The sequence below is a fragment of the Galeopterus variegatus genome, unplaced genomic scaffold, assembly GCF_000696425.1.
Source record: "Galeopterus variegatus unplaced genomic scaffold, G_variegatus-3.0.2 Scaffold437, whole genome shotgun sequence".
Classification (NCBI taxonomy): domain Eukaryota; kingdom Metazoa; phylum Chordata; class Mammalia; order Dermoptera; family Cynocephalidae; genus Galeopterus; species Galeopterus variegatus.
The window spans coordinates 129,711-155,236 of NW_007726548.1; the positions used below are offsets into that span (position 1 = coordinate 129,711).

Sequence of the window (25,526 nt, forward strand, 5' to 3'; positions counted from 1 at the left end):
GTCAGGAGCTGCTTTGGCAGCAGCTTGGCCTGGGTTCTGGGCCTCTTCTACCCACTTCTAGGTGAGTGGTCCAGGTCCTCCCCTGAAGGATGCCTTTGGACCAGGCCTTTCCTCCCATTAGGCAGGAGGGGAAACAGAGGCACAGAAGGGGAAGCCCTGCCCAGGACCACAGATGGACTCTGTGAGCCCTGTCTCCTGTCACCTCCCTAGCTCTTCCCTCTGTCTGGAAGGCCCCACAACTGCTGCCACCTGCCTGAGATCTGGTCTTGTCCACCTCCACCAACTATCCCTGGACCACCTGAAAGTTCCATCAGCATCTCAGGGTGTGGTGGGGCAGAGAAGTGAATGAACTTGCCAAAGGCCACACAGCCAGCTGGTGATCAGGTTAGGACTCTATCCTGCAGCCAGGAGAGTACAGCCAACCAGAGCACAGGCTTTGCGCCACTCAGTTCCATCAGCATCTCAGGGTGTGGTGGGGCAGAGAAGTGAATGAACTTGCCAAAGGCCACACAGCCAGCTGGTGATCAGGCTAGGACTCTATCCTGCAGCCAGGAGAGTACAGCCAACCAGAGCACAGGCTTTGCGCCACTCAGGCTGAGGCTGAATCCTGTCTCTGTTGCCTGCTCACTGTGTGACCTTGGACAAGTCCCCCTCCCTGTCTGTGCTTCACTCTCCTCGTCTGTAAAGGATAAGCCCAAACTTCCTGGCTTGGGGAGAATATGAGATGATAAACAGAACAAGTGTGGCACAGCACCTGGCACAGAGGAAGCAGGTATCACGGTGCATGTGCTTGTACATGGCTCCAGGATGGGTGGCAGGTGACGGCAAGACAGAAGCAGCTGGATGGACAGCCCAACTACCAACCTTCCCAGCCCCAGCCATCCTGGGAAGGCTCAAGACCAGAACACACAGAAAGGGTCAAGAACAAGAAATAACACAGGCCTTTTATTTGCTCCAGAACTTGGCTACTGTGTGGTCTGAGGGTGCCATGCTTTCCCGGAGCCCCCGAGGGACACCCCACCCAGGGGGTGCCAGATTTCTGTGCGAGGTCAGACTGCAGTGCCCCTCCAGGCCTGCACAATCCAGAAGGCCCAGCTGCTACCACTGGTGCCCAGGACCAGCAAATCCTCTGAAACTGGAAAATGGTTTCCATCTTCTCTGAGAGGTGGCTTTTCACAAGGCGTTGGTTAAGATATTGCACTTGTAAATTAGGAAAACTGATGAGGCCAGGGTTTCCTATCACAGGACGACGTGCCAAGCATCCAACTGTTTAAATAAATAAAACTCAAAGTGGGAGTCTGAGCTGCAAGCCCCAGCAGTCCCCCCAGGAGGGCCCCGGAGCCCAGGCCTGGGCCTCCTGCCCCATCAGCCAGTTCGTTAAGGAACTTGGTCAACTCGAAATCTCTGCGGTCACCACAACAGGGTGTAGCAGTTCCAGATGTGGCTCAGTGAGGGCCCCTGACCTGCCAGGGCCCTTGGGCCCCCTCGTACCGAGGCAGTGGGGACCCAATGGGGCCAGTCCTTGTACTCCTCCAGTGGCCTGGGCCACTCTTGTTCCAGGCCTTGCATCCAAATGTCCATCTGTCCGTCCGGAGAAGCTGCCTCTGGGGACTTGCTTGCCCCCTCCGTCACGGGGGGAGGGAGGCAGGTGGGCAGGGCCCAGCCCGCCTGGTATGAATGCTGAGTTCTACTCCAGTGGCCCCTAAAGCGGGGGACTCATCTTCTTCTGGTTAATGAGGTCCAGGTAGAGGTCAGAGCGGAGAAAGCGAGGATACGAGTCCTTTTCCATGAGCCCAAAGATGCGCTTCTGCGCCAAGTCAAAGCAGCCTCGCGTGACGCTCTGCAGGTTGTCCTTGGTGTGCTCCCGTGTGTACGAGTCAAGGTTCACCTGCAGAAACAGAGGTGGCATGGTCAGGGTGGCCTGCGAGGGGCTGGCCCTAGGTCCAGGTGCTGGGAATGGGACCAACCCAGCCTCTCACCTCCAAGTCCCCTCTACCCTACATCTTAAGATTCACTTGAAGTGGACACCCTCAGGCCAGAAGATTCAAGTCCTGGCTCAGTCGCTACTGTGAGAGGGCAGAGTTTATAGGGCCTGAAAACACCTCCCTTAGGGTCAGGCTGCCTGAGTTAAATTCCCAGCAGCGCTACACCTGAGTGTGTGACCTTATGCAAATCACCTAAGTGCGCTGAGCCTCAGTTGTCTTACCTGAAGAATAGGAATAATAGCACATTCTTCAAAGAGCTGTGAAAATTAAGCAAGATCACCCATCTACAGCACTTTGCACAGACTGTCTGACATACAGTAGGCACTCAATAGATGTTAGCTGTTATAATTAGGCTCTCTCAGACTATCTGCTCATTTTTAAAATGAAGATAATTTTAACACCTGTTTTACAGGTCGTCGTGAGGACTAAACATGACAGCAACATACATAAAGGGCTTAGCATGTAGCATGTGCCTGGCAGACGACAGTGCCCAGACAGTGGCCATTTTTATTGTTAACCAGAGTTCTGTTCTTGCCCTGGCCCTAGTTTGCTTTTTGCCCACCCTGGGCACGCAGTCTCTAAGAGCTGCTCTGACCTCTCCCTTTCTGAGCTGCTGGCTACCTCCTTGTGGCTGAAGGGCCAATGGGCATGGGGACTGGGGGCCTGAGGCCCTACCTCCTTGCATGCCTGGATGGCGATGTATTCAGCAAAGATCTTCTTAGCTTTGGCCGCCATCTTGGACTGTGACTTGACCTTCTTGAAGTCCTCACAAGCCAGCCAGAACTCCAGGTTCTCCTCACTAAATTCAGTGCGAAGGAAGGCCTGGAACACTGCTAACCCATCTGTGTGGAGAAGCCCGGTGAGTGGAGTGAGAGGCAGAGCCAGCCCCACCTGCCCTTACAACCCTCCCCACACTTAGCTTACCCTCTTAGCTTAGCTTGCCTTGAGGGTGCACATGCCGGGAGCCTAGTAAGATCACCCATCCCCAAGAGCCTGGAGCCCTGGGATGTGGTCCCAGCGTTGCCATTGCCTCTTTATGGGACTTGGCCAAGTCTCTCCCCCATCTATGCCTCGGTATCCTTGTCTGTAAAATGGGGATCATCAATCCTGTCTCCTGGAGCCCTATGAGGATCAGATGGAATCCTGCCCATGAGACAGCAGGCACATTTAGTCCAGCGTAAGCCCTCGGTACATGGAAATGTTTATTGTTTTTCTGGGAATATGGTCTGAGCACACAGGTCCCAGTGGCCTCCAGCAGGCAGTGCCAGCTCCCATGGAGAGGGAAGGGCTGGGCAGAAGCCAGCTCCAAGGCCAAACCAAGGACCTCATTCAGACCCAACCTGTCCCCTACAGCAGGGCCATCTGACTGGACCCAGGAGAGCAGGGAGGCAGCCTCTGGGACAGATGCACTCTCTGGGTCTGGATGAGAAGGAAAGGAGAGAGGGAGAGACAGAACAGAGGGAGGGGAGTGGGCTGGCTGGCCCCCACTTACATTTGTGCAGCAGCAGCTTCTCCAAGGACTCGCCCCACTTGAGGGCCTCCTCTGAGGTGGGCCTGGGGGGTGAGGGAAGGATCACAATGAGGCTCGGGGAACACAGGGAAGCTGGGGCTGGGCGGCCTTTGGTAGCTGCTTTGACCCACGCTGCAGCTCAGGCCGGCTGGGAAGCCCAGGAGGGAGCCCACTCCCTTCTTGGAACCAGCCCCACTTCTAGCCCCGACCTCCCCCCGCCTGGCCTTCCTCCCCAGGGCAGCTGTTTCCTGTGAGGGCTGCCGCTTGCTGGGTACCAGGCTCCCGCTACGAGCCTCCATCTCCCCAGAACTGGATGAGGCCCACAAAGCCCTTTCCCCCTTACCCCCACCAGTTAGCCCTCCGGGAGTGCCTGAGGGGTCCCAGGAGTGCCCAGGAGGACCTACTTGAATGACTTCATCATTTTGTCTGCCTTGCCCGCTGGCTGGGCCCCAGGGGACTCGTTCCGCCGCCTGAAGATGCCCAATTTGTTCTTCATGTCCTTGGCTCTGGGGGCAGAAGCAGAGAAGGGGGTTGGTCAGCCTGGCCCACTCAGCCCCTGCAAATTCAGGGTGGCAGGGAGTGTGGGCAGCGGCGGGGGACACCTACTCCTTCATCGTGTGCCGCCTCTGTAGGTTCCCGTTGCGCGTGAGGTACATGCCTCGGAGCATCTCCGTAGGGCCCCCCACCTTGAGACCCCAGGACGGTCTGCAGAGAGCACGCCTCAGGCTCCTGCCCCCCACCCTGCGTCCTGGGCAGCGGCAGGCAGCAACAGTGCAGGCTGCAGCCAAGCGCTCGCTGGAATCCTGGCCAGACGACTGGACTCCCAGGCACAGGCCGGGGCTGGGACTCAGACAGGAGGAGCCAGGAAATGGGAGGGACCAGAGAGGGAGCGGAAAAAAATATCCCTCCTGGCCAACCCTGAGAGGGAGCCCATGAAAGGGGCATGTGTCTGCAAGGGACAGCCTCTGGGGCCCGCCCCGCAGGAAGCTAGACCCAGTTATTTGTGACCAGCCTCCCTGTTACCATAGTAGCGGGGAGAAAGTTGGTGGGGGGAGACCAAGTCAGCAAATTGCTGTGAGGGAATGATGGAGGGGGGAGGCTCTGCCCACCAGGGTGGCAGGACTGGCTATTTTTAGCCAAAAATCATTTTTAGCCATGCGCTCCCCCAAGAGGCAGCAGATCTCAGTGCTGGGAAAAGCTGCTGGCAAGAAAGGGGTTAAATGTCTTATGCTCCCATTCACCACCCGCCCTGTCCCTAAACCCCTGCATGCGGCACCTCAGGGAGAACAGCTTCATCCAGGAAGAGACAGCAGGTTCCAAAAGTCTTAGCAGTTTTAAGCTTGGATAACTTCAGAGGTACAAATCCTATAAACTTGTAAAACCATCACTTGAAAGTTTAATTATTTAATTGTTTACGCATATTTAGTTTTGTAGTTTTTGAATAGTAAAACTTTTCTTTTTAATTTTTGGCCTCTGTCCTTCTGAAGATGAAAAATGCTGAAACCAAAAATTAAAACGAAAAAATTATTATCAAAATCGTAAAGCTAAATACATGCAAAAGAAATTTAAATAAATAAACTTTCAAATGTGTTTTGCAAGTTTGTAGCATTCATACTTTTGAAGTTATTCAAGCTTAAAATACACTAAGACCTATGGGACACCCTGTATGATTAGGGGAAGTGGTACCAGTGGAGGTTAAGAGCCCCAGCTCTGGAGCCACGCAGCCTGTGGTTCAAATCCCAGCTACTGTGTGCCCTTTGTCAAGTTACTGACCTCTCTGAATGTCACGCTTTTCATCTGTCAAACAGGGTTGGTAACAGTACCTACCAAGTGCTGGATATTGCAAGGACTTGAGGAGAAAATGCATTTCGAGAAGATTTAGCACAGAGCCTGACATGAAAGTGCTCTGGCCTAGGACGCTGAGGCCCACATCTGTACTGAGACTCTGGGCCGGCTGCTCAGGGACAGGGACCCTGCTCTAGCAGGTTCCAAGCCACTGAGATAAGGCCAAAGAGTCCAGAGATCAGCAGAATCTGGGTGAAGATTAGAGCCCTCCGAGAGACCTGGGGGGATAGGGAGTGAGAGAACACTGCTTCCTGAGGCACAGTGCTCTGTACTGAGAGCCTCTGCTCCAGCCGCCTGTGTCCAGGTAAGACACAGAAGCCCAGGGAGGGAGAGGGAATTGCCTGAGGTCCAGCATGTGGGCTGCCTCCATCCACCTAGGCTCCTTGCTTACTCAGAGGAAACTGTGTTTCTCTGTGGCTGGAAGAGGCTGAGGCTCCTACTGAGCCATGCCTTTCCTCCCAGACCTACAGCTGGGCAGATACATTTATTTATTTATTTATTCATTCATTCATTCATTCATTCATTCATTCATTTATCTATCAAGCACCACTTACTTGCTATGGACAAGTCACCAGCCATGCCTTTCCTCCCAGACCTACAGCTGGGCAGATACATTTATTTATTTATTTATTTATTCATTCATTCATTCATTCATTTATCTATCAAGCACCACTTACTTGCTATGGACAAGTCACTTAAGCTCTTTGTGTCTCAGTTTACTCATTGTAAAATAAGGATAAGGAAATAAGAAAAAAGGAAATGTAATCTAAAAATAATAATAAAGATTAAATTAGATCATGTGTATAACACACATAGATCCGTGCCTGGCACAATAAATGTTAGCTATTATTTTTATTATTATCCCCAATGCAAAGAGTCAGGCATCCAAAAAGCAGTGCCCACTCTGAAAGGAGGCTAGAATTGGTGGACCAGGGCAGCTCCAGCGCCCTGGATGCCTCCCCTCTGCTGCCACACATGCTCCCCTCTGGGAGCACCACCTGCAGCAGCTCCGCAGCTGCATGGACCCTCCCCCATCCTAAGTGAGGACTGCTTCTGTTTGTGCATTTCACCTTCGCTAGAAAGTGCAATTGTTCCTGCCTGCAGAGCGAGATAAGCCTACAGTTGCTGCAGAAAACTGGAGAGGGGAAGGGAGCTAGGGCAAGTAAAGGTTTCTAGGGTAGCAGACACCAGCCAAGGTCCAGGCCAGGGAATAGGGTCATAGGAGGCATCAGGGAAGGACTCCTGTTATCTTCCCCAGGCCCAATTCCCGCATAACGGTGGGTGCTACAGGACCTGGAGGGAAGCGTGCTCCCTCTGGGGGCCACCATGTGCCCTGCTGGCTCCTACCCTCCCCAGTCTCCAGGACCTTGGGCCTGGGGCACAAGGAGGCCTGAGGAGAACCACACACACATGCCTTGTTAATTGGCACTTCTAGGGCCTGAGCAAGGCCAGAAAGGCTGGTGGACTGTGGGATCCGGTAGCTGGGCCAGCAGCGCCCCCTCCTGGCAATGCCTGGAACTGTTAACATTCAAGAGCTCGAGAGGCGAAAGGGGAACCCCATAAACTGTCAGTTCAGCCATTTCTTGCGATCCAGTAGGAGCAAAGGATTTGTCGAGGCCACTCAGTCACTGCTTGGCTCAGAGGCTAGGCAGGGGCCAGGGCAACATGGCTGGTGCCTCTGGTTCACTGTGGCTTCCAGATACTGAATCAGCACCTGCCTCACTGCATGAATGCTCAGGACCCTGGAGACCCCACCCTGAGGCCACTGCAAAGTCCCAACATCCTGCTGTTCCTTGCTGTCTGTCTGGGGCATGGGCAGGACTGGTGCAACCCCTTCTCCCCACTTGTACCCCTAGAGAAGAGACAAGCCCTAGGGCAGAGGAGGAGGAGAGGTGCAGGGAACCTCCCTGATCACAAGGGTGAGGGCCATGGATCTTTCCAACGTACAGGTTTTTGCTCTTTCTCTTCCGGGAGGCTTCGTCATCATCCCCGACTGTGTCAGGCCCACTCATCTGTGGAGAAAAGACAGATTCAACGGATGCAGTTTTATGCTACTCAAGCAAAGAAAGGCTCAGAGGTCTAGTAGCTCCTGCAATCACCCACCCTAGCTGCCAAAAGCTCCCACACCTCGCAGAACAGGTGAGGGAGGGAGACTCTACTACTGGGAACAGCTTATCCATGGAGTGTGATTGGTTTGGCAGAGCCTCTGGCCAATGGGGTCTCCTCCTGGTACATCTAGGAACCCAGCTTGCTGGGGGAGAACCTGAGAGACAGCACCCATGACAGAGGCATTACTGCAGACAGTGGGGCAGGACAGAGAGCAGGGCTCCAACCAGGCTTCGGCTGTGTGACTTGACCGATCACTGCCTCTCTCTGAGTCTCTATTCCTTAATTTATAATCAGAACCATAATGATTAACTCAGGATTATGAATTTCAAAGGAGATCTGGGATTGTTCAGCAGTGTATAAAGTAAATCATTACACAGGCCTGACAGCACCTCTCTTGGCTGACAGCTTTCCATGACTTCCTAGTGCTTTCATGCCTCTCCTACCCCTTTCCCTCCTAAGATCCAGCTTCAGGTAAGACCTAGAACTCAGGGAAGCAGCTTAAACGCCTCCTCCCCTGGGAAGCCCTCCCTGACCCCTTGAATAAGGTTGTGCCTCCTTCACCTCTTCTGTGGTCCCCCCATTACAAAATGGCTTGTTCTAAATGTGTTCCCTCTTTTCGGCTATGAGTTCCTAAGAACAAGGCCTCTGTCTGCCTGGGTCACTTCACAGGGCCTGGCATAAGTTAGGAGCACAAGCCTAATTTGTCAAATGAATGAATGAACGAAGAGAAAGGGAAGCAGACTGGGAAAGAAGAGTGTCGAGGCCCTCATTGCTTGACCCAAGGCCTGTAACTTTATCCCCCAGTGTGCCGCTGCAGCCCACAGATTCCAGCCCACCCCATCTCCTTGTCTTTGCCTGTGCTGTGCCCCCTCCTGAACTGCCCTCTCTCCTCTAACCCTCAGTCTCCTCCTTTCCTCCAGACTCCTACCATCTCTATTAGGGCCACCTTCTGTCTCCCTTGCCCTGCCTGTGCTTGAGCACCTTCCTCCAGGTGAGACCCAGGGCCCCAACAGTGCTATTCCAGAGCAGGAGCCCAGGAAATGCTCTGAGACAGCAGAAGAACTAGAGCGCAGAGTAGGATGGGTGTGAGCCAATGTCCCAAGACAGGACAGAAGGCCACCAGGTGTGGATCTCAGCTCTGACTCCTAATGAGACCGACCTCACTTTCCTTATTTGTAAAATAAAGAAGATGGGCTAAGCCTTAAAACGCTGTATTCTTACTTCTAGAAAGAAAAGTGGCCTTATTTCAGATATAGCCAGCAGGGGAATCTACTGGCCTCAGTGCACCACCCACCCAAGGATGGATGGATGGATGGATGGATGGATGGATGGATGGATGGATGGATGGATGGATGGATGGATGGATGGATGGATGGATGGATGGATGGATGGATGGATGGATGGATGGATGGATGGATGGATGGATGGATGGATGGATGGATGGATGGATGGATGGATGGATGGATGGATGGATGGATGGATGGATGGATGGATGGATGGATGGATGGATGGATGGATGGATGGATGGATGGATGGATGGATGGATGGATGGATGGATGGATGGATGGATGGATGGATGGATGGATGGATGGATGGATGGATGGATGGATGGATGGATGGATGGATGGATGGATGGATGGATGGATGGATGGATGGATGGATGGATGGATGGATGGATGGATGGATGGATGGATGGATGGATGGATGGATGGATGGATGGATGGATAAATTATACCTTCATTTTTGGAGCTCTTACTATAGGCCAGACCCTGGAATAGGCATAATCCAGATACTATCTCATTAATCCTCACAGTCAATCCATAAAGTAAACAGAGGTTCAGAGAATTTAAGTCACCTGACTATGGATACTCAGCATTTAAGTGACAGAGCTAGAATCTAGGTCTGTGAATTCAAGGACTGTGTTTCTCCACCAGAGGAGGCTGCTACTCAAATATGAGTTGAGGACAGGGCACATTTTGAATGTTTTCAGTGACAGACTCAGGGGAAATGCTGCCTCCTTCCTGAGAATGCTGCCCCACCAGAGTTGTAAACACGTGTGTACGTGCACACAGAGGCACACACCCATATGGTGTGTGATTTCAGAGCTAGAGTTTGGAGCCAGGCCTGCATATAAATCCTGCTCTCACCAACTCTGCAGAAGTTTCTTAGCCTCTCAGCTTCGGTTTTTTCAGCTATAACATAGGCAGGGTGACAGCCACTTCATGGGGCTGTTGGAAGATTCACCAGGATGAAGTCTGGGCCCCCATGGTCCAGTCCTAGCCCACAGGGTGCCCTCATAACTAGTGCTCATTGCCCAGTAAGTGATACAGCTGTCACCCAGTGCATACACAGGCTGCAGTCATGCTAGCCTAGTTAGGCTGTGCCCAAAGCCCCCACCCGTGGGAAAGGGCCCTCGGGCTCTGGGCTTCCTCCCATTCTAACCCCAGCTTCCGCACTTTATCAGCCCCACACAATGGGCCTGGGGACCACTCCCACCCCACCCGCCACCCCCAGCCTCTGCTCTGCTGGGAAATGGGCTCTTCCTTCCACTGCTAGAAGATCATCTTCAGCAGGGACCAGCCTGAGCCAAGCAGCCTGATAGAAGGGCTGGGCAGCTCTGACTCCAGGAGTCACCCCACCACAATCACCCACCCCCCACAGCCAGGGAAACCCAGGCACCAAAGGGGACCTGCAGGCCAGGAAGAGAAGAAACTGAGATGGAAAGATGGGGCTCTGATTCCCAGCCCCAGAAGCTCCCTAAATCCATAGGGAGACTTCAGCCTGTGGCCTTGGAAGGGGCCAGAGTGGCCCATAAGGTTCCTCCCTCCTACAGCTGCAGCAAGGCCTGCCTGGGGCCCAGCATGCAAAAGGACTCTCCAGAGAGACTGTCCTTCCCGTTGACTCCCCACTATCTTGGGTGACCCTGCCTTGCTGAAAGGCAAATGCAGGCGAGCCCAGAACCACCCAGCCCTCCCTTCAGTCCAAGCAGGAATCCCTGGGCCTACCTAGCCTCACCCAGCCACCTCCGGGGACTGGGAGCTCACTGTCTCTTAGAAGAATAGTTATAATTCTTATTGTAATTACAAGTTTGATTATAGTAGTGATTGAGAGTGTAAGATTCTAAACCACCTGAATTTGAATCCTACCTCGATCACTTACTGGCTAATTGACCTTACCTCGGTTATATCCCCTCTCTGTGCCTCAGTCTCTTTATTTATAAAATGAGGGCAACAAGTGGACCTTTCTCACAGAGTTGTTGTGAGGATAAATTACCTTAACGCATGTGAAGTGCTCAGCACAGTGCCTGCATGTGGAAGCGCTCTGTAAAGTTAGCTATTGTGGTTTTTGCTATTATTTATTGAGCACTCGCTACATGCCAGGCACTGTGCTAAAGAGCTTTAATACACATGGCCTAATTTAATCTTTGCAACAATTCTAAGAGCTATTTGCTGTTATTTCCCCCAGTTTACATACAGCTGAGGAAGCTGAGGCCCAGAACAGTTTGGTAACTTGTCTGGACTCTCCAAGCTGGCATGTAGCAGAGAATTTGCAGTATGGCCCCAGAGCCCACTGGTGACTGAAGGCTCTTCTGTGAGCAGGACCTCAGCTGGTTTCCCCTATTGGTCCTGCTCTGATTTCTGGGGCCACCTAGCCACACACGGCTGCCCTCCCTGACCCAGCTCAGCCTGGCAGGCCCCATAGAATCATGTGGAAATAGTGGATCTAAACTCTATACTTATTAGTTTAGACATAGGAAATAACTCTTCTTTAGTCTTTTCTAAAATAGGAGGCTTGAAGGTATTATCACATCTTGGAGCTAGAAGGCATTTTAGGGGTCCTCTTGTTTGACCTCTGACCTAGAGAGGAAGCTTAGCGCAGCAGGGCTAATACCTTCCAATGACAGCCTCTGCCCAAGCCAGTCACTGGGGTGAGGGGAGCATGGCTAGGAAGGGATCACAGCCTGTGGTATACTCACTGTCAAAGAATAGTCCATGACTCTGTGCTGAGCCGGACCAGGCTGGGGTGGGATTTGATGACAGCATCCTATGCCCAGACACAGAATTTACTCTCTGAGGTTTCCCTGGTTCCCCAGGAAAAGGGCATCTGTAGGCCTGTGGCTCTGCTCTGCTGGGCCTCTGGGGCAGCCGGCAAGGCAGGGGTCTGGCAGCAGGGGGCACTATGAGACAACTTAGCTCAGCACAGGAACAGTCCCAGGGGATGACCCGCTGCATAACACTGGGGGGCCTTCCCCTCTCTGGACATCAGTCGGCCCATCTCTGAGATGACCGTGCCAAGCAGACCATCTCTACAGTCTATCTGGTTCTAACACTCCTCGAAATTGCTCAGTACACAAGAGGGCAGGATGACAGCAGTGGGAGGAGGAGGCAACATAGGGACTGAGTGTCACCCTGTAGCAGGCACTAAGTGTTCTGGGCAGCTCAGCTTATCCACACAGCAGCACAAACGACCAGCCCAAGGCCATGACAGCCCTGTCTGTCTTTCCTGGGTCTCATCACAAAATCACTACCACGTGCACAGAAATTTTAACATACCCAGCACAGAGCTTTCTATATACTGCCACCTTGAATCCTTGAGACAATTCCAGGAAGACTTAACATTCCCATTTCATAAGAGAAAACGGAAGCTCAGAGAAAAGCGACTTGGCCAAGTTCTCAGAGCCAGGAAGGTGGAGGCAGAGCTGAGACTTGAACCTGGCTGGGTCTGTCTGACTCCTCAACCTAAAGACTTCACCCTCTCCTCTTCACCTCTTGCCTGGCATTGCCTGGAAATAGTGGCCCATCAGCATCAACTGACCCTCCCAGGAGAGCCAGGCCAAAGCCAGGAAGATGGAAGTTATGGGGGAACCGGCTGCTTCACCCTCTGCCAGCCCCCCACTCCCCACCCCTCATCAGCACGAGGTGCACAGGGTCTGGGGTAGAGCCACAGAAGACTGGACAGGGTGAGGCCACTGTCCAGCTCCATCATTACTCGCATGTGGCCTGAGGCAAAACACTTCTCCCTTGCCTCAGCCTCTCCGCGTAAGAGGAGTACTAGTCTCACCTTGCAGCAATGTTGTGAAGGTCAGAAAAGGGATTTGGTGGTCCTGTGTGAATGGTGGCACAACTGTCACTTCTCCAGCTACTGCTATCCTCCATCTCCTTCCCTTCCTCCTAATCAACATTAATGGAGCACCCACCAGGAGCTGAATGCCAGGCACGGCCCTAAGTACTCTACTCACAAAAAGCTACTTAATCTTCCCAGCAACCCTATGAAGGCGGTGTTATTACCATAGCCATTTCACCAGTGAGGAAACTTAGGCTCAGAGAGGGACAGGGATCTGCCTAAGGCCCACTGACAGTAAGGGACAGAGCTAGACCAGGGTGCTGTCCAGTCCAGGCTTCACTTCCTCTTAATAAGGGTGGGTTTCTTACTGAAGCTGACTGGCTGGAGGGAACGGGGTGTGAATGATGAAGGACTCGAGGCTGGTAATGGAAAGGCGGCCACCACAGCTCTGGGAGCAGCCTCTGAGGTCCCTGCCAGCTCATTCACTCAAGCCCAAGAAAGGAGGTGACAGACCAAAAGAGGGTGGGGGAGGACAAGAGGCCAGTGGGAACCTTGGGCACCCAGAGGAGGAAGCTGAGACAGGAGAGAGCTGGTCCAGGCCTACTAGACTCGCAGGCAGAACCTGCAAAATAAGAGCTGAGGTCAACTGAGCTGGAGAAATACAGAGAAGTGTATACATGAACGTGTATGAATTCATCTGTGTATATAAATATTTTTATTGCAGCAAGGGTGGCAGGGGGAATAGAACTTGGAAGGATCTATTGGGAGGATGAGGACTGGGAGGCCCAAGGCAGGTGAGGCCTGGTCAGGCATGATATGAGTGAGTCTGAGGCTTTGCCATGGTAGGACAGACTTCCAGACTCTTTCCTGTAGCAGCTGCATCAAGAAATGGCTTAAGATGGTGATAAACTCTGGTGAGCATCACAATCCCTGGGTGCTTGTTTAAAATGCAGCGTCTGGGTACCACCCCTGGAAATTCTCATTCCAAAGTTCTGGGGCTAGAAATCACGTATTAATAACCTCCCCTTAGTAATTCTGGAGCACATCAAAGTTCGAGAACAGATGAGCAAAGTGAGATCCAGTCCCATTTCCTCAGAGATTTAGTCCTAGTTCCTGGGCCCAAAGTTCAAAGCCTTTTTTTAGAGGGCCCAGACTGCCCTTCCAGCCTGAGCACCTTTCAGCAGAAGGTATCCTCCAGAATGCCAAGTCTGCCTTATTGCTACTAGCTAAGAAGCTAAGAAAGCTTTAGAGGCCATGTCCCAACTTCGTGAGGAAGTGTGCTGGAATCCATTAGTGATGTCTGCCACGGGTTTGGCATGAAGAACAGCAGCATAAGTGCCATGCATCCAGGAAACTCTAGCCAAACAATGCTTGCCTTATCCTCTCTGTTTATTCTATGCCTGCTCAATCTTCAAGGCCAAGCTGAGGGGCATCTCTCTCCAGAAGCTTCCCCTGATGGCCTGCTGTGGTTTGAATGTCCCCCCAAGCTCACTCTGGAACTTAACCCCCAATATGGTGGTGGAAGGTGGGGCCTTTAAGAGGCGACTGGATCGCGAGGACTGTGCCCTTGTGAATGGATTGATCCATTCATGGAGTAATGGGTTGATGGTTTAATGTACTGTCATGGGCGTGGACTGTTGGCTTTATAGGGAGAGCACATGAGAGAGCTCTGGCATCTCCACCATATGAGATCCTGGTCTTTGCAAGATCCTGTAAAGAGTTCCCACAAGAAGAAGGCCCTCACCAGATGCATTCCTTGGACCATGGACTTCCCAGCCTCTCAAACTGTAAGAAATAAATTTTGTTTCTTTATAAATTACTCAGTTTCAAGTATTCTGTTACAAGCAACAGAAAATGGACTAATACCTGGCCCTAGGCCCTGGGCTCTCTCCTCCTGAATGTACAGACCTCAAAGGGCCAGCTGCAGTCCTCCAGCACTAACCAGCTCACCCACTGGCCTCACAACAGTTGTCATAACAACATTTGCACTCGGCTACTGCACTTGAAGGGAAGGAGTGGGAACCAGCATTCCCTGAGGGCCTGTGCAAATGTGGTTAATGTCATTAGGCATCAGCCTCTTCTGGTCCATCCTCAACCACCCTGGGATGTGAGTGCTATTAACCATACTTTTCAGAGAAGGAAACTAAGGATCAGAGGAGCTGAGTGACTCACCCGAGGCCACACAGTAAGTAAGAGATAAAGCCTAGGCACTAACTAGCTGGTGGGCTTCAAGGCCATGGTGCAGTCTATTCATTGTTAGGCCACATTCCCGGCCCACACAGATCACTCATTTACTCACAGGCTGAGATCAGACTCACACATGTCTGTGGCATCTGCTGTGGCACAGAGCACAGGATCTGGTGCACACAAACACTTATTTATCTACTTATAAATAATTGCAAGAGGCAAAAAGCATGGTGGTTAAGAGCTCTAGCCCTGAAACCAGATTCTAATTCTGGTTTAAACATTTATAAACTGTGCAACCTGGGGCAAGTTAGACAACCTCTCTGTGCCTCAGTTTCCTCACCTATAAAATGGGCACAAAAATACTATCTACTTCACAGGGCTGTTGGGAGAATGAATGAGTTAATGTATATTGCTCAGAAAAATGTGGCACAGAATAAATACGTGTTGCTATTGTTAGGTGATGGATTTCTAGTCCGGCTAGGCCTGGACCAGATATAAACTGTAATTTCAGCTATTCTCTCAGATCTTTTAAACCAAAATGCAGTGTACGCAATGTCCTGGGTAGGCCACACCTGCTCTGCTTTCTGTCGGGACCAGTAGTACAATGGAGCCATAAGAACACAGCATCTGAAGTCCAAAAGTCACAGGATTAAGTCCAGGCTCTGCCTTCTTGGTCCCTTCAGGCCTTAGTTTTATCTTCTGTCAAATGGGTAGGGGTTCACTGGGAGGTTTACAGAACAGCAAGGGTGGGGCACAGTGACTGATAGTTCCCAGCAGCCCCTGGGCCTGCCCTCTCCTGCCCCACGTACACACCCTCCCTCTACCCTTAGCCTTCTTACCTTCCTGTGTCCTGTGAAGAAGAGGGAAAGGTGGTGCATGGAGCCACCATTGCGGCCCAGTTCTTTCTTGAGGGTGTGGGGCGAAGGCATGGCCCAGGTGGATGCTGCGCCCTCGCTGTCTGAGCAGTGCAAGGTGGTGTCGGAGGAGAAGCAGGGCCCGCGGGCCTCCTGCAGCAGGCTGCCCTCGCTGTGCGTCCGGCGCCGCAGCGAGTTCTGCACACGTAGCGAGAGGCCACCCTCAGCAGCCTGGCCCGTCTCAATCATGCTGCTGCGCTTGGCCTCACTGCGCTCTCCATAGTTGTCATCACTTGTGTCGTCATCCTCATCTTCTTCCCCCTCCTCCCCATCCTCCCCCTCTTCTGCATACTCCTCATCTCCCGAGCTGCCCCCCTCTGCCCCTGTCTTCTGGCTGTAGGCACTATCCAGCCGGACCTCAGGGATCACGAAGGTGGGCTTGGAAGCCACAGGTGGCTGCTGGTCCTTGGTGGCTGCTGGTGGGTCCCGAGAGCTCGTGGTCTCCTCAGCTGGCAAGGAGACCTGGCTGGGAGGCAGACGTTGACAGGGTGGAAGGTCCTGGGCAGGGAGGTCTTTGCTGAACAGAGGGTCCTGGCTAGGAGGGGGTTCTTGACTAGCAGGAAGGTCCTGGCAGGGTGGGAGGTCTTGGGCTGAAGAGGGCTCCTGGCTTGGTGGGCAGTCCTTGTTTGGTGGAGCTTTCTGGCCTGCAGGGGGATCTTTGCAGGTAGGTGAGTCTTTGCTGGACAATGATTCTTTGCCAGGAGCAGGTTCCTGCCCGGAAGAGGAGTCCTTGTTGGGTGGAAGGTCTTGTCCTGGAGGAAGCGCCCGGCCAGGAGAGGGGTCCTTACTGGGTAGGGAATTCTCGGCACCTGGCCCCTTCCCTTCCTCCAAGGGCATCTCCTTCTCATCTGCCTCCGTCTCAAACATCTGGGAAACAAAAAGAAAACAAGAAAGGTTCAGAAAGGGAGGTTAGGAGATGCCAGTTACTGCATGAGCCAACATCGAAGGGGCTGAAACAAAATCAGGCAGTGGACTAAACCCTGCACCCCAGAGTCTGAAAGCTGAAGTGCCGCCTCCGTCTCAAACATCTGGGAAACAAAAAGAAAACAAGAAAGGTTCAGAAAGGGAGGTTAGGAGATGCCAGTTACTGCATGAGCCAACATCGAAGAGGCTGAAACAAAATCAGGCAGTGGACTAAACCCTGCACCCCAGAGTCTGAAAGCTGAAGTGCCAGATGGAAACCTGAAAGCTCCTTTGGCTTAGCTCTGCAAGGGTTCTCACCCTTGTCTCCTTGCTTGAAGCTTCTGCTACATCACAAACACAGCTGGTCATTCAGGGGAGAAGAGGAAGGAGTAACTACCATGGATCTGGTTCCCACTGTGTGTCAGGGACCATGCCAGCTTAAACTCCTTCTCTCATATGATCTTCCCAACAGCCCTATAAGGAAAGTATCACTGTCCCCACTTGACAGAAAGGGAAACAGGGTGAAATCGTCTCTGTGAGTAAAGGAAAAGCCAGGCAGTCTCTGCCTTCATGGGCCAGAGCCAAACCAGGCCCCCAAGCCAGAGTGGCCACTTAAGCGGTGGACTCTTGAACCTAGCCAAAGGGTCTCTTCTACCCAAACCAAAGCTTTTAAAAAATTCTAGTGAGCCATCCAAGCAAGAATGTACCCTGATTGTTTAAGTATCTTTTTGAAACAAGCAAACTAGAATGAAACCAGAACTTTAAAATATTGCCCACACCTGGTCTAACCAGACGACACAGACACATGAAAACTTACTGAGGGATCATCCACGCAGGGATTTTTAAACTGTTTGGAGGAATGTCAGGGATTCCACAAAAAAACAAAAAAGCATTTCCTGCCTCACATATAACCCGAGGAACCCTTGGGATTTTTGCTGAGTTCTGACAGTAGATCTCACTTGCAATGGGAAAAACAGGTCCTGTTCCTGAAAGGCTGGAAAGTAGCTATCTCAAAAGAGGGTTGGGGCCCAGAGGACATCAGGAGTGTCCATGGTGCCACAGCCACATGAGGAAAGTAGGTCTCAGGCCTGGGCTTGGACTCACATGCAAGGACTTGGAATGCTGGAGCTAGAACTATTTAGAGCCCAGACTTTGTCATTCAGGAAGCCACAACCACCTAGAACTAAAGAAAGAGAAAGACCACACATGCACCTGGGAATCATACACATGCATGGGGATGTATGCACACATGCACACAGGCAGAGAATTTCAGGAGTAAGTACCCCCAGAACATAGGCTTAGAGCTCTTGCTGTACAGACCATTAATGTCCCTTCAATGGATGAGATAACTGAGCCCCAAGAGCAGTATCTTATCCACTATTGCACAGTTGCCCTGAGACCAGAAGGCCATGCCTGAAGCTGGGAAGTCTTTGAAGCCCTGGGAAGTCTGTGATTGTGAATCCCCAGCCAGGCCCCACAGCTGAGAGAAGTGACCCAGCATGGCTTGGGGCAGCTGCAGGGTGCGACCAGAAGGCCATGCCTGAAGCTGGGAAGTCTTTGAAGCCCTGGGAAGTCTGTGATGGTGAAGCCCCAGCCAGGCCCCACAGCTGAGAGAAGTGACCCAGCATGGCTTGGGGCAGCTGCAGGGTGCTGCACACACGTCAGGGGTCATGCTGGCATCTGGGAGCACCAGGGCAGATGTGAAAGCACAACGTGAGTAAGAGCCACTGCCTGGGAGCATGAAAATGAAAGTGGGGCCCTGCTGAGCAGAGAGGTGGCTGAGAAGAGAGGGGAAGCCTCAGAGGACTCTAGGATGAACTGGCCGGGGTCAGGGAGAGGACACCTTAGGCTCTGGTTCCCAGGCCAAAGACAGATACCCACTAACCCCGTGGACTTCCTGCCTTGGGAATCATGCCTACAGCTGGAAAGTGACTACACCCAGGGACCCCTCAGACCTCACAGCCTCAGACCCTGAAATACCAGCAATCCCAAATCCCCATTGCATAGATGAGAGAGCTGAGGTCCAGAGGGGTCAACCTAGAATCACACAGTGGGGCCAGATAGAGCCAGTCACTAACTCTCTGGGACTCACCTATGAAACAGGATAACCAACGTGTCCAAGTGACAAACCAGGAGACTATACTGTAGAAAGTATGGAGCTCTTAAAGGAGATGATGATGGCGGTGGTAGTTATGGTGATTTTAAAAACGGATCTAGAGGGAAATTCTGAAGTTGAGGACCTCAAACAGTGGCACATGTTCCCCATGTGCACCTGGAAGTGAACTCTGCCAAAGGACCAGAATCAAAGCTGGTGACTGTGATGCCAAGCCCCCCAATCCAGACTTCTCATCTGGAAGCTAAGGGCTGTGCTTCAACCCCATCGGACTGTTCCCAGGTGGAGAGACAGACCCTCCATTGAACAGACAGGAAGACCGAGGACCCACCCTGGATAGTGTCTTAGTGATTTACTCAAAGCCAAGCCACCCTGTACAGATCCGGCTGGGCAAGAGCTAGAGCCCACACCTTATGACTCCATCCTTCCCAAGCCCACTCTGATCTCAGTCCTCATGAGCTGCCCAACATTGTGCCCCCATCGCCCCACCCACCAGGGAGCATTCTCCTCTACCAGGAAAAACAAACTGCCCAGCAGCTAGCTCGCTGGTACCTCACATTCCTATCACCCTCCCTTGCAGCCAGGCCCCCCACCCCCACCCCAACCACCTGCCTTTGATAGTCCTCAGAGAAAGACGGAAGGAAGCAGCAAATGGGTGCCTTTGGGGCTTGGCACAGAGTGGAACTGAGAGGGGAGCAGGCCGCATTTCCCCTTTCCTGGGTGACAGGGGGTGGGGCCCAGGCCTGTCCCAGCAGTGACTGTCGGTAGAGCCCGCCCACCCAGTGGGGAAAGTGCAGCAACAGACCCAAAACCAGAAATGCAAGTCAGCCTGCCTCCGCCAACCCTGCCCTAAACTGAGGCCAAACTAAACAAAGCCGGAGGTGAAGTGCCACTCTAGTAGGGATGTCTGTCCCCAGAGGGCCTCCTACCCCAGGGGTGGGCTGAGAAACCACCCAGGACTGAAGGGCTCTCAGAGTGCCCACCCAGCAGTTATGTGCTCAACATCTGAATCAGACTTTGATTCTGATCCCAATGGGGTCACTTTCTAGCTGTGCAACTCTAGCCAAGCTTCTCAACCTCTCAGAGCCTCTGTTTCCTTATCTGGAACAGAGCCCAGTGACATCACACTGGAAGCACATGACTATTGTTGGTCTCCTCAGAGCGCCTGGCCCAGGAAAAGCATTTGATAAAATGGTACCTACTAGTAGTCTCATCTTATCTTAGAGATGGGGAAACTGAGGCCCCAGAGGGTAAGGGAATTACCTAAGAAACTGTAGGCTAACGTAGGATTAGAACTCATGTCTCCTGTCCAGGGTCTCTCCCTGTAAACTTGGATCTTTACACACAAGTGTTTGGAGCCCTCCAAAGGATCTAGAAGGAAGGGGGAGCAGGTCATGAGTGTAGTCTGAGGACCCTCACCTGGGCCCATCCCACACTGAGCAGATACTTGCAAACACAGACCAGAGATCCATGTTTTTTTCCATGCAGGGCTTGTGTGAGCACTGACCAACCATGGGCAGGTTGGGTCAGTCCACTGTTCTTGGGAGAGTTAGGGTGGAACGTAGCTTGACAGGGGACTCTGGAGCAGGTACAGGAAACCTGAGAAACCCAGGGTGGGACATGGCAAGCTCAGGAGAAAATTAGGGCAGAAGAGGAGATAAAGATGGGGGCCAGGTCACAGAATGAATGGCAGACATGGGATTGCCCTGTCAGCAACAGCATGACACAGGCACAGTGGTGCTACATCACACCTTCTCTGGGCAGTGCAAGCAGGACATGGGGGACTGGAGAGGAGGGCTGGGGCATGCGTGCATTCATGCATTCATTCATTCTCCAGGCACCGAGGTAGGTACTGGGGAGACAGAAGAGAATAAGTCAGACTCAATCTCTGCCCTCAGTTAGGCAGAAAAAACAGAGGCTAAACATCTGGTCTTAAGGAGAGTGGTGGGTGCTTGGATGGAGGAAGTGCAGGCAGCCAGGGACACCCAGTGAAGTGGCTGTTGCAACAGGCTGGGGTAACGAGAGCCCAGCCTGCTCACCCAGGGACTTAGGTCTGGAATGCCAGATGCCGCTGCCCCGCCTTCCCGGGGGGTCTGTGTCTCTCCTATCCATCGCTTCTTTGGCTTGGCTGGACCAGGATTAATTCTGCCCATGTCTGACAGGAAATGAACCAGGCCTCCCAAATGGAGCCATTGTTTAGGATCTAATCAAATCCTCTCCCAAATCCAATACAAAGCCCCAAACAGGCTGGGGAAGGGTAGCTGATGTGACGCCCAGAGCTCCTGCGCACACCGGCTGTGATTCCTGGGCCCCAGCACCCCACTGGCTATTGGGTTTGAGGGTGGTAGTGGGTACTGGAAGAGACTTGCACCATGTCACACAGACACAGACTGCAGAGCCAGATCTGCTAACCCCAGGGGCAACCTGCAGCTCCCACTCTGATGGTTCATCACATCCACCACAGACACTGGGCTCAGTATCTGCCCTCAAAAACCACTTCCTGCACTGGGTGGGGGAAGGGTGTAAACAGGGCTTTGCTTCTGTCTCAGGGTTGCCCTCACACAGCCAGAGGTAAAGCCCAAGGTCATCCAGAAAGAGCGTTGGACAGAAAACCAGAAGACCTGGGCTGGAATTCTCACCCCTTCCTTTGCTAGCTATGTGATTCCAGGCTCCTCCTCTCCAAGCCTGCTTTCCTCTGCCATGAAATGGGGGAGGATGCCTGCTGCCCCTGCTCCAGAGAACTAAGGGGACAAGTCTGAGAAAGGACAGGAAAGTGCTCTGTGAACTGGAAAGCCATTTGAGAAAGGGCGAGGCTCTTAGAATTCCTACCCAGGCTTGGCTTTTGAGATGGGCTGTCCCTCCAAATTTGGCATTCTCTGGGTCCCCAGCTTCTGGGTCCCTGGCTCGATGGTGAATATCCAGGAACCTCAGCTGGTTGGCCAGCACTTAGCTCCCCTGAACCAGTCTCAGTCCAGCTCCTCCAGGTCCAGCTTCTTGACACCCAGAGGCTGAAGTCCCCGCTGCTGCCTCTGCCACCAGCTCAGGGAGCCTCCAGGCTGGTCTCTTCCCCAGCTCCCAAAGTGACAGGTTTGGCAAAGCCCAGGAGGATGGAGGCAGCACCATACAGTGGTGAGAGCTTACTGGCTGAGTGACCTTGGGCTTTACCTCTGTTTGTGCTTCAGTTTCCTTAGCCACAACATGGGATTACTATTACCTCCTTACAGTGTTGTTAGAGGAATAAATTAGCTAATGTACGTCCAGAGCTCGGCACTGTGTGTAAGCACGCAATAGCCATGATCACCCAGAACAGCTTGGCTTTGACATCTCCTCCCTGGATTTCCTCTGATCAATCTGCTGACCCCTTCCTCACTCTGCCAGAGGCTCTCTGCCTGTCCATCAGGACTCACTCCAGGCTCCCCTTTACCTCAATCCTGCATGCTCCCTAGTGCACCCATCCACTCCCCCAGCTACAATCCCCCTTCAAGCCACCTAGCAGATGACAACTCCCACTCCACACTGCCCGCCCAGACCTCTCTCCTGGGTCTAGATCCCATAGGCAAGTATTCACCAAATCCTCACAGAACAGCTCTGCACCCAAACACTATTCTAGACTCTGTGGATACCATAGGAATGAGAAAGACACAACCCCCATCCTTGTGGAGCTTACAGACTACAAAAGAACAGACATTAACCAAGTCATCACCCACATAAACATAGCAAAAATATAAGACACAATCTGTAATGTGAAAGAAAACTATAAGATGCTGGGAGAGAGAATAAAGGGGAGTGTCGGGAAAGGCCACCCTGTAGAATGACACAGACACTGAAATCTGCCCAATGGGCAGGGTGGGACCCTCTAGGGGAGGAGGTAGGAAGGGGTTAGGAACAGAAAGGACACCTGTGTGGCTGGAGCCCAGGGATGGATAGCTGCCGGTGCCCCCCACTGAACATGGCCAAGACCGAATGTATGAACTTCCCCAAGTCCATTTCTCCTCTTGGGGTCCCTGTATCAACGATATCATCTCCAGGTGCCCGAACCAAGGACCTGGATGTCATCCTCTCTCTCTTCTTCCTTCACTACCAACCCCCAAGGCCAATCACCAAATCCTCCTGATCGTCCCTCAAAAAATCTCAAGAATCTTTTCACTGGGGAGGTTGTACATGTGTGGGGACATAGGGTATATGGGAATTCTCTATGCTTTCTATCCAATTCCTAAAACTACTCTAAAAAGTAGCTTATTAATTTTTGTTTTTAAAAAAGAATCTTTCCACTCTCTCCATGTCCACAACTACTACCTCCTTCCAGAATGCCATCATCTCCTATCAGGAGGATGCAGACCTCCCAGTGGTAGTCCAGAACCCCTCTGGTTAATCTCTGTGCTATGCCAGGGGAGCATTCTAAATGCAAATCTGAATTTGTCACACCTGTCACTGCTTAAAACCTTGATGTGGCTCACCAATGCCTCTACAGCACAAATGCTGTAGCCCTGGAAAACCCTGTTTCTCCCATTAGCCTCGAGTCTGACCTCTCCCCACCCTACGTATTTGATGATGAATGAATGTATGAATGAATGAATGAGAAATCCAATGAACTTCACAGGACCATCTATACTCTTAATCCTCAAAGGGTGGCCCCTGAAGCAGCAGCAGCAACACCCAGGAGGTTGTATGAAATACAGACTCTTAAGCCTCAATCTGCATCAGAATCTGCATTTTCACAATATCTCAGATTATTTGTTTTGCATATTAAAGCTTGAAAACACTGATCTAGACTATTGGTTCTCAACAAAGAGGTATATTTTAGAATCACCTGTGAAACATTTTTAAAATACCTGTATCTGGGCCCAATTCTAGACCTTCTCGGTCAGATTCTCTAAGAGTAGGGCCACGGCATTTTTACTTATTTCTAACTCTCCAAACAATTCTGAGGAGTAGCCTCAAATAACAGACAAGTTGACTGAGGACCAGAGAAGGGAGTTGATATGCCTGAGGTCATGCAACAGAATCAGGACTAGAATCCAGCCCAGAACCTAGGCCAGGACCAGTTCCAACACACCGCACTCCCACTACAATGGGAAGCCCATGCAGAAGAGGCACAACTTTGGTCCAAAAGGGGAGCTAGCAAGCCTGCCAGAGGCAGCTACCCAGTCTTATTCCCTAATAAACAGAGACCTGACTGCAGGAAGAGGGAGGGGAAGGAGGAGGAATTTGACCACAGATGGAAACTTCTTTATCCCTAAAGGATCCCATAACTCATGGGTCTGTCAAGAGCTCAGGAGGGCAACACACCACAGCAGAGAGCACACCCATTCTACTGAAAGCAATATTGAAGCACAGAGAAGTAGCTCGCCCCAGTTTAGAAGCTCTCAGGACAAAGCCAACACTCAAGGAAGGGGAATCCCCGAGGAGTGAGAAGACAGCAGGCCCTCTTAGAAACCCTCCCTGCTCTTAGCACTGTCACCTGACTAAGCAGAAGGACATGGCCTTTGTGACCTGCTGGAGATCCCCCACCACCCACCTGGATGCCCAGCATCTCATGAAATGGGGAGGCAGCTCCCGCCGTGTGGATTCCAGTACTGCGCCCCCCAACCACCACCTTGCCAGGCCCCTTCTGCTCTCAGGTCTCACAGTCTTTGCCCCCCACCCCATAGCCCCAAAGACCCCTTCTACACTTCCAGCTCTTTTCTCTGAAATCTGAGAGCAGGGGTTTCCCCAGCCTCTTCTGTGCTTGTGGTGACTGATATCTCGTCAGAAGGAGAGCTCCCAGCCCATTGGGCCACTCCTGCCCCACCCTGGGCCCTCTGTTCAGGAACCGGTCCATCTGTGGGCTCCACAACCACTCCCCTTCCTACCTGGCACCCTCCTCCTCTGCCTGCTCTGTGTGTGTGTCACGTGCTCACACCGCCTCATTTCCCTAATATCTCCACCTCCTCAAGTCCACTTCCTGCCTATCCCCATGAGCTTCAGTTAAATGCTTGCTTGGACGCCCTGACTAGAAGGCTCTTTGCTCCCCTGGCGTCACCGGCCTGCCCTGCTCTCATAGCCCTGGGCAGGCCCTGCTTTGGCTCATCAGGATCGTGTCCCTGGCTTACTCATCCCCCACTCCCTGCACCCAGTTACTCAGCAAATACCTGCAGGGCCCCAGCCGTGTGCCACAACCTGGGCTCTGCCCTGAAGGCGCCAGCTCTACGGGGGGTAAAGGGCAAGGTCAATCTCTTTCCACCCATCCACCCCCACCCCAGGGGGCTATGGAAGCATGGAGGTTGCAGGAAAGACTGGGACAGCTCTTGGAGGAGATAATGGGAGAAAGGGATGGGAGAGACTATTCCAGGCCAAAGACAGAATATTCAAGAAGAGCAGGAGCATGGATATGTTAAGTAATGAGGACTTTTCCCTGAAAGCAGTGTTTACTTTGTGCTGTAAGCTAGGGGAAGGTAGAGCTAGAGATGGGGGAAACAGATAATGATGAAAAAGACAAGGAAGAGAGAGGGAGAGAGGGATCATTAATTGAGCATCTACTATACACCAGGCACAACGACAGTTGCTTTACATATGCTCTCTCACTTCTAACAACCCTATGGTCAGCATCACTGGCCCCATTTTGCAAATAAGGAACTGGAATTCAGAGAGGTTAAGCAACTTATGTACAATCTAAAAGAAAGTGAGTAGAGGAGTCAGAATTGAAGCCATGGTCTGCCTGATCCAAAGCCCTGCCCTTTCTACGACCCCATGACCTCCTTTGTGGCCCTCTTCACTGCCTTTCTCACTCCCTCCCTACCTCTCTTCCTTCAAAGGATGCTTCCTGAGCACCTACCTGGGCCAGGTACTGTGCTAAGCACTGGAGACTGTGCTAGGCAGTGGTAAGCAACACCAGATCCAGGGGCCCTGCTCTTATC

General features: G+C 52.2%; 1 protein-coding gene across 5 annotated transcripts in view; it reads right to left on the bottom strand.

Moving 5' to 3' along the window:
- Positions 1-913: 913 nt before the first annotated feature.
- The window catches only part of RGS3 (regulator of G-protein signaling 3), a 136,843-nt gene continuing 112,230 nt past the window's right edge, over positions 914-25,526 (bottom strand). For all 5 annotated transcript variants that reach the window (XM_008568733.1, XM_008568738.1, XM_008568737.1 and 2 more), the window contains 6 exons: positions 15,540-16,481; positions 7,288-7,352; positions 3,900-4,001; positions 3,478-3,539; positions 2,661-2,827; positions 914-1,888 (listed from right to left, as the gene is read on the bottom strand). In XM_008568733.1, coding sequence (XP_008566955.1) covers positions 1,703-1,888; positions 2,661-2,827; positions 3,478-3,539; positions 3,900-4,001; positions 7,288-7,352; positions 15,540-16,481 — 1,524 coding nt within the window. In that variant the 3' untranslated portion in view covers positions 914-1,702. The remainder of the gene's footprint in view (positions 1,889-2,660; positions 2,828-3,477; positions 3,540-3,899; positions 4,002-7,287; positions 7,353-15,539; positions 16,482-25,526) is intronic.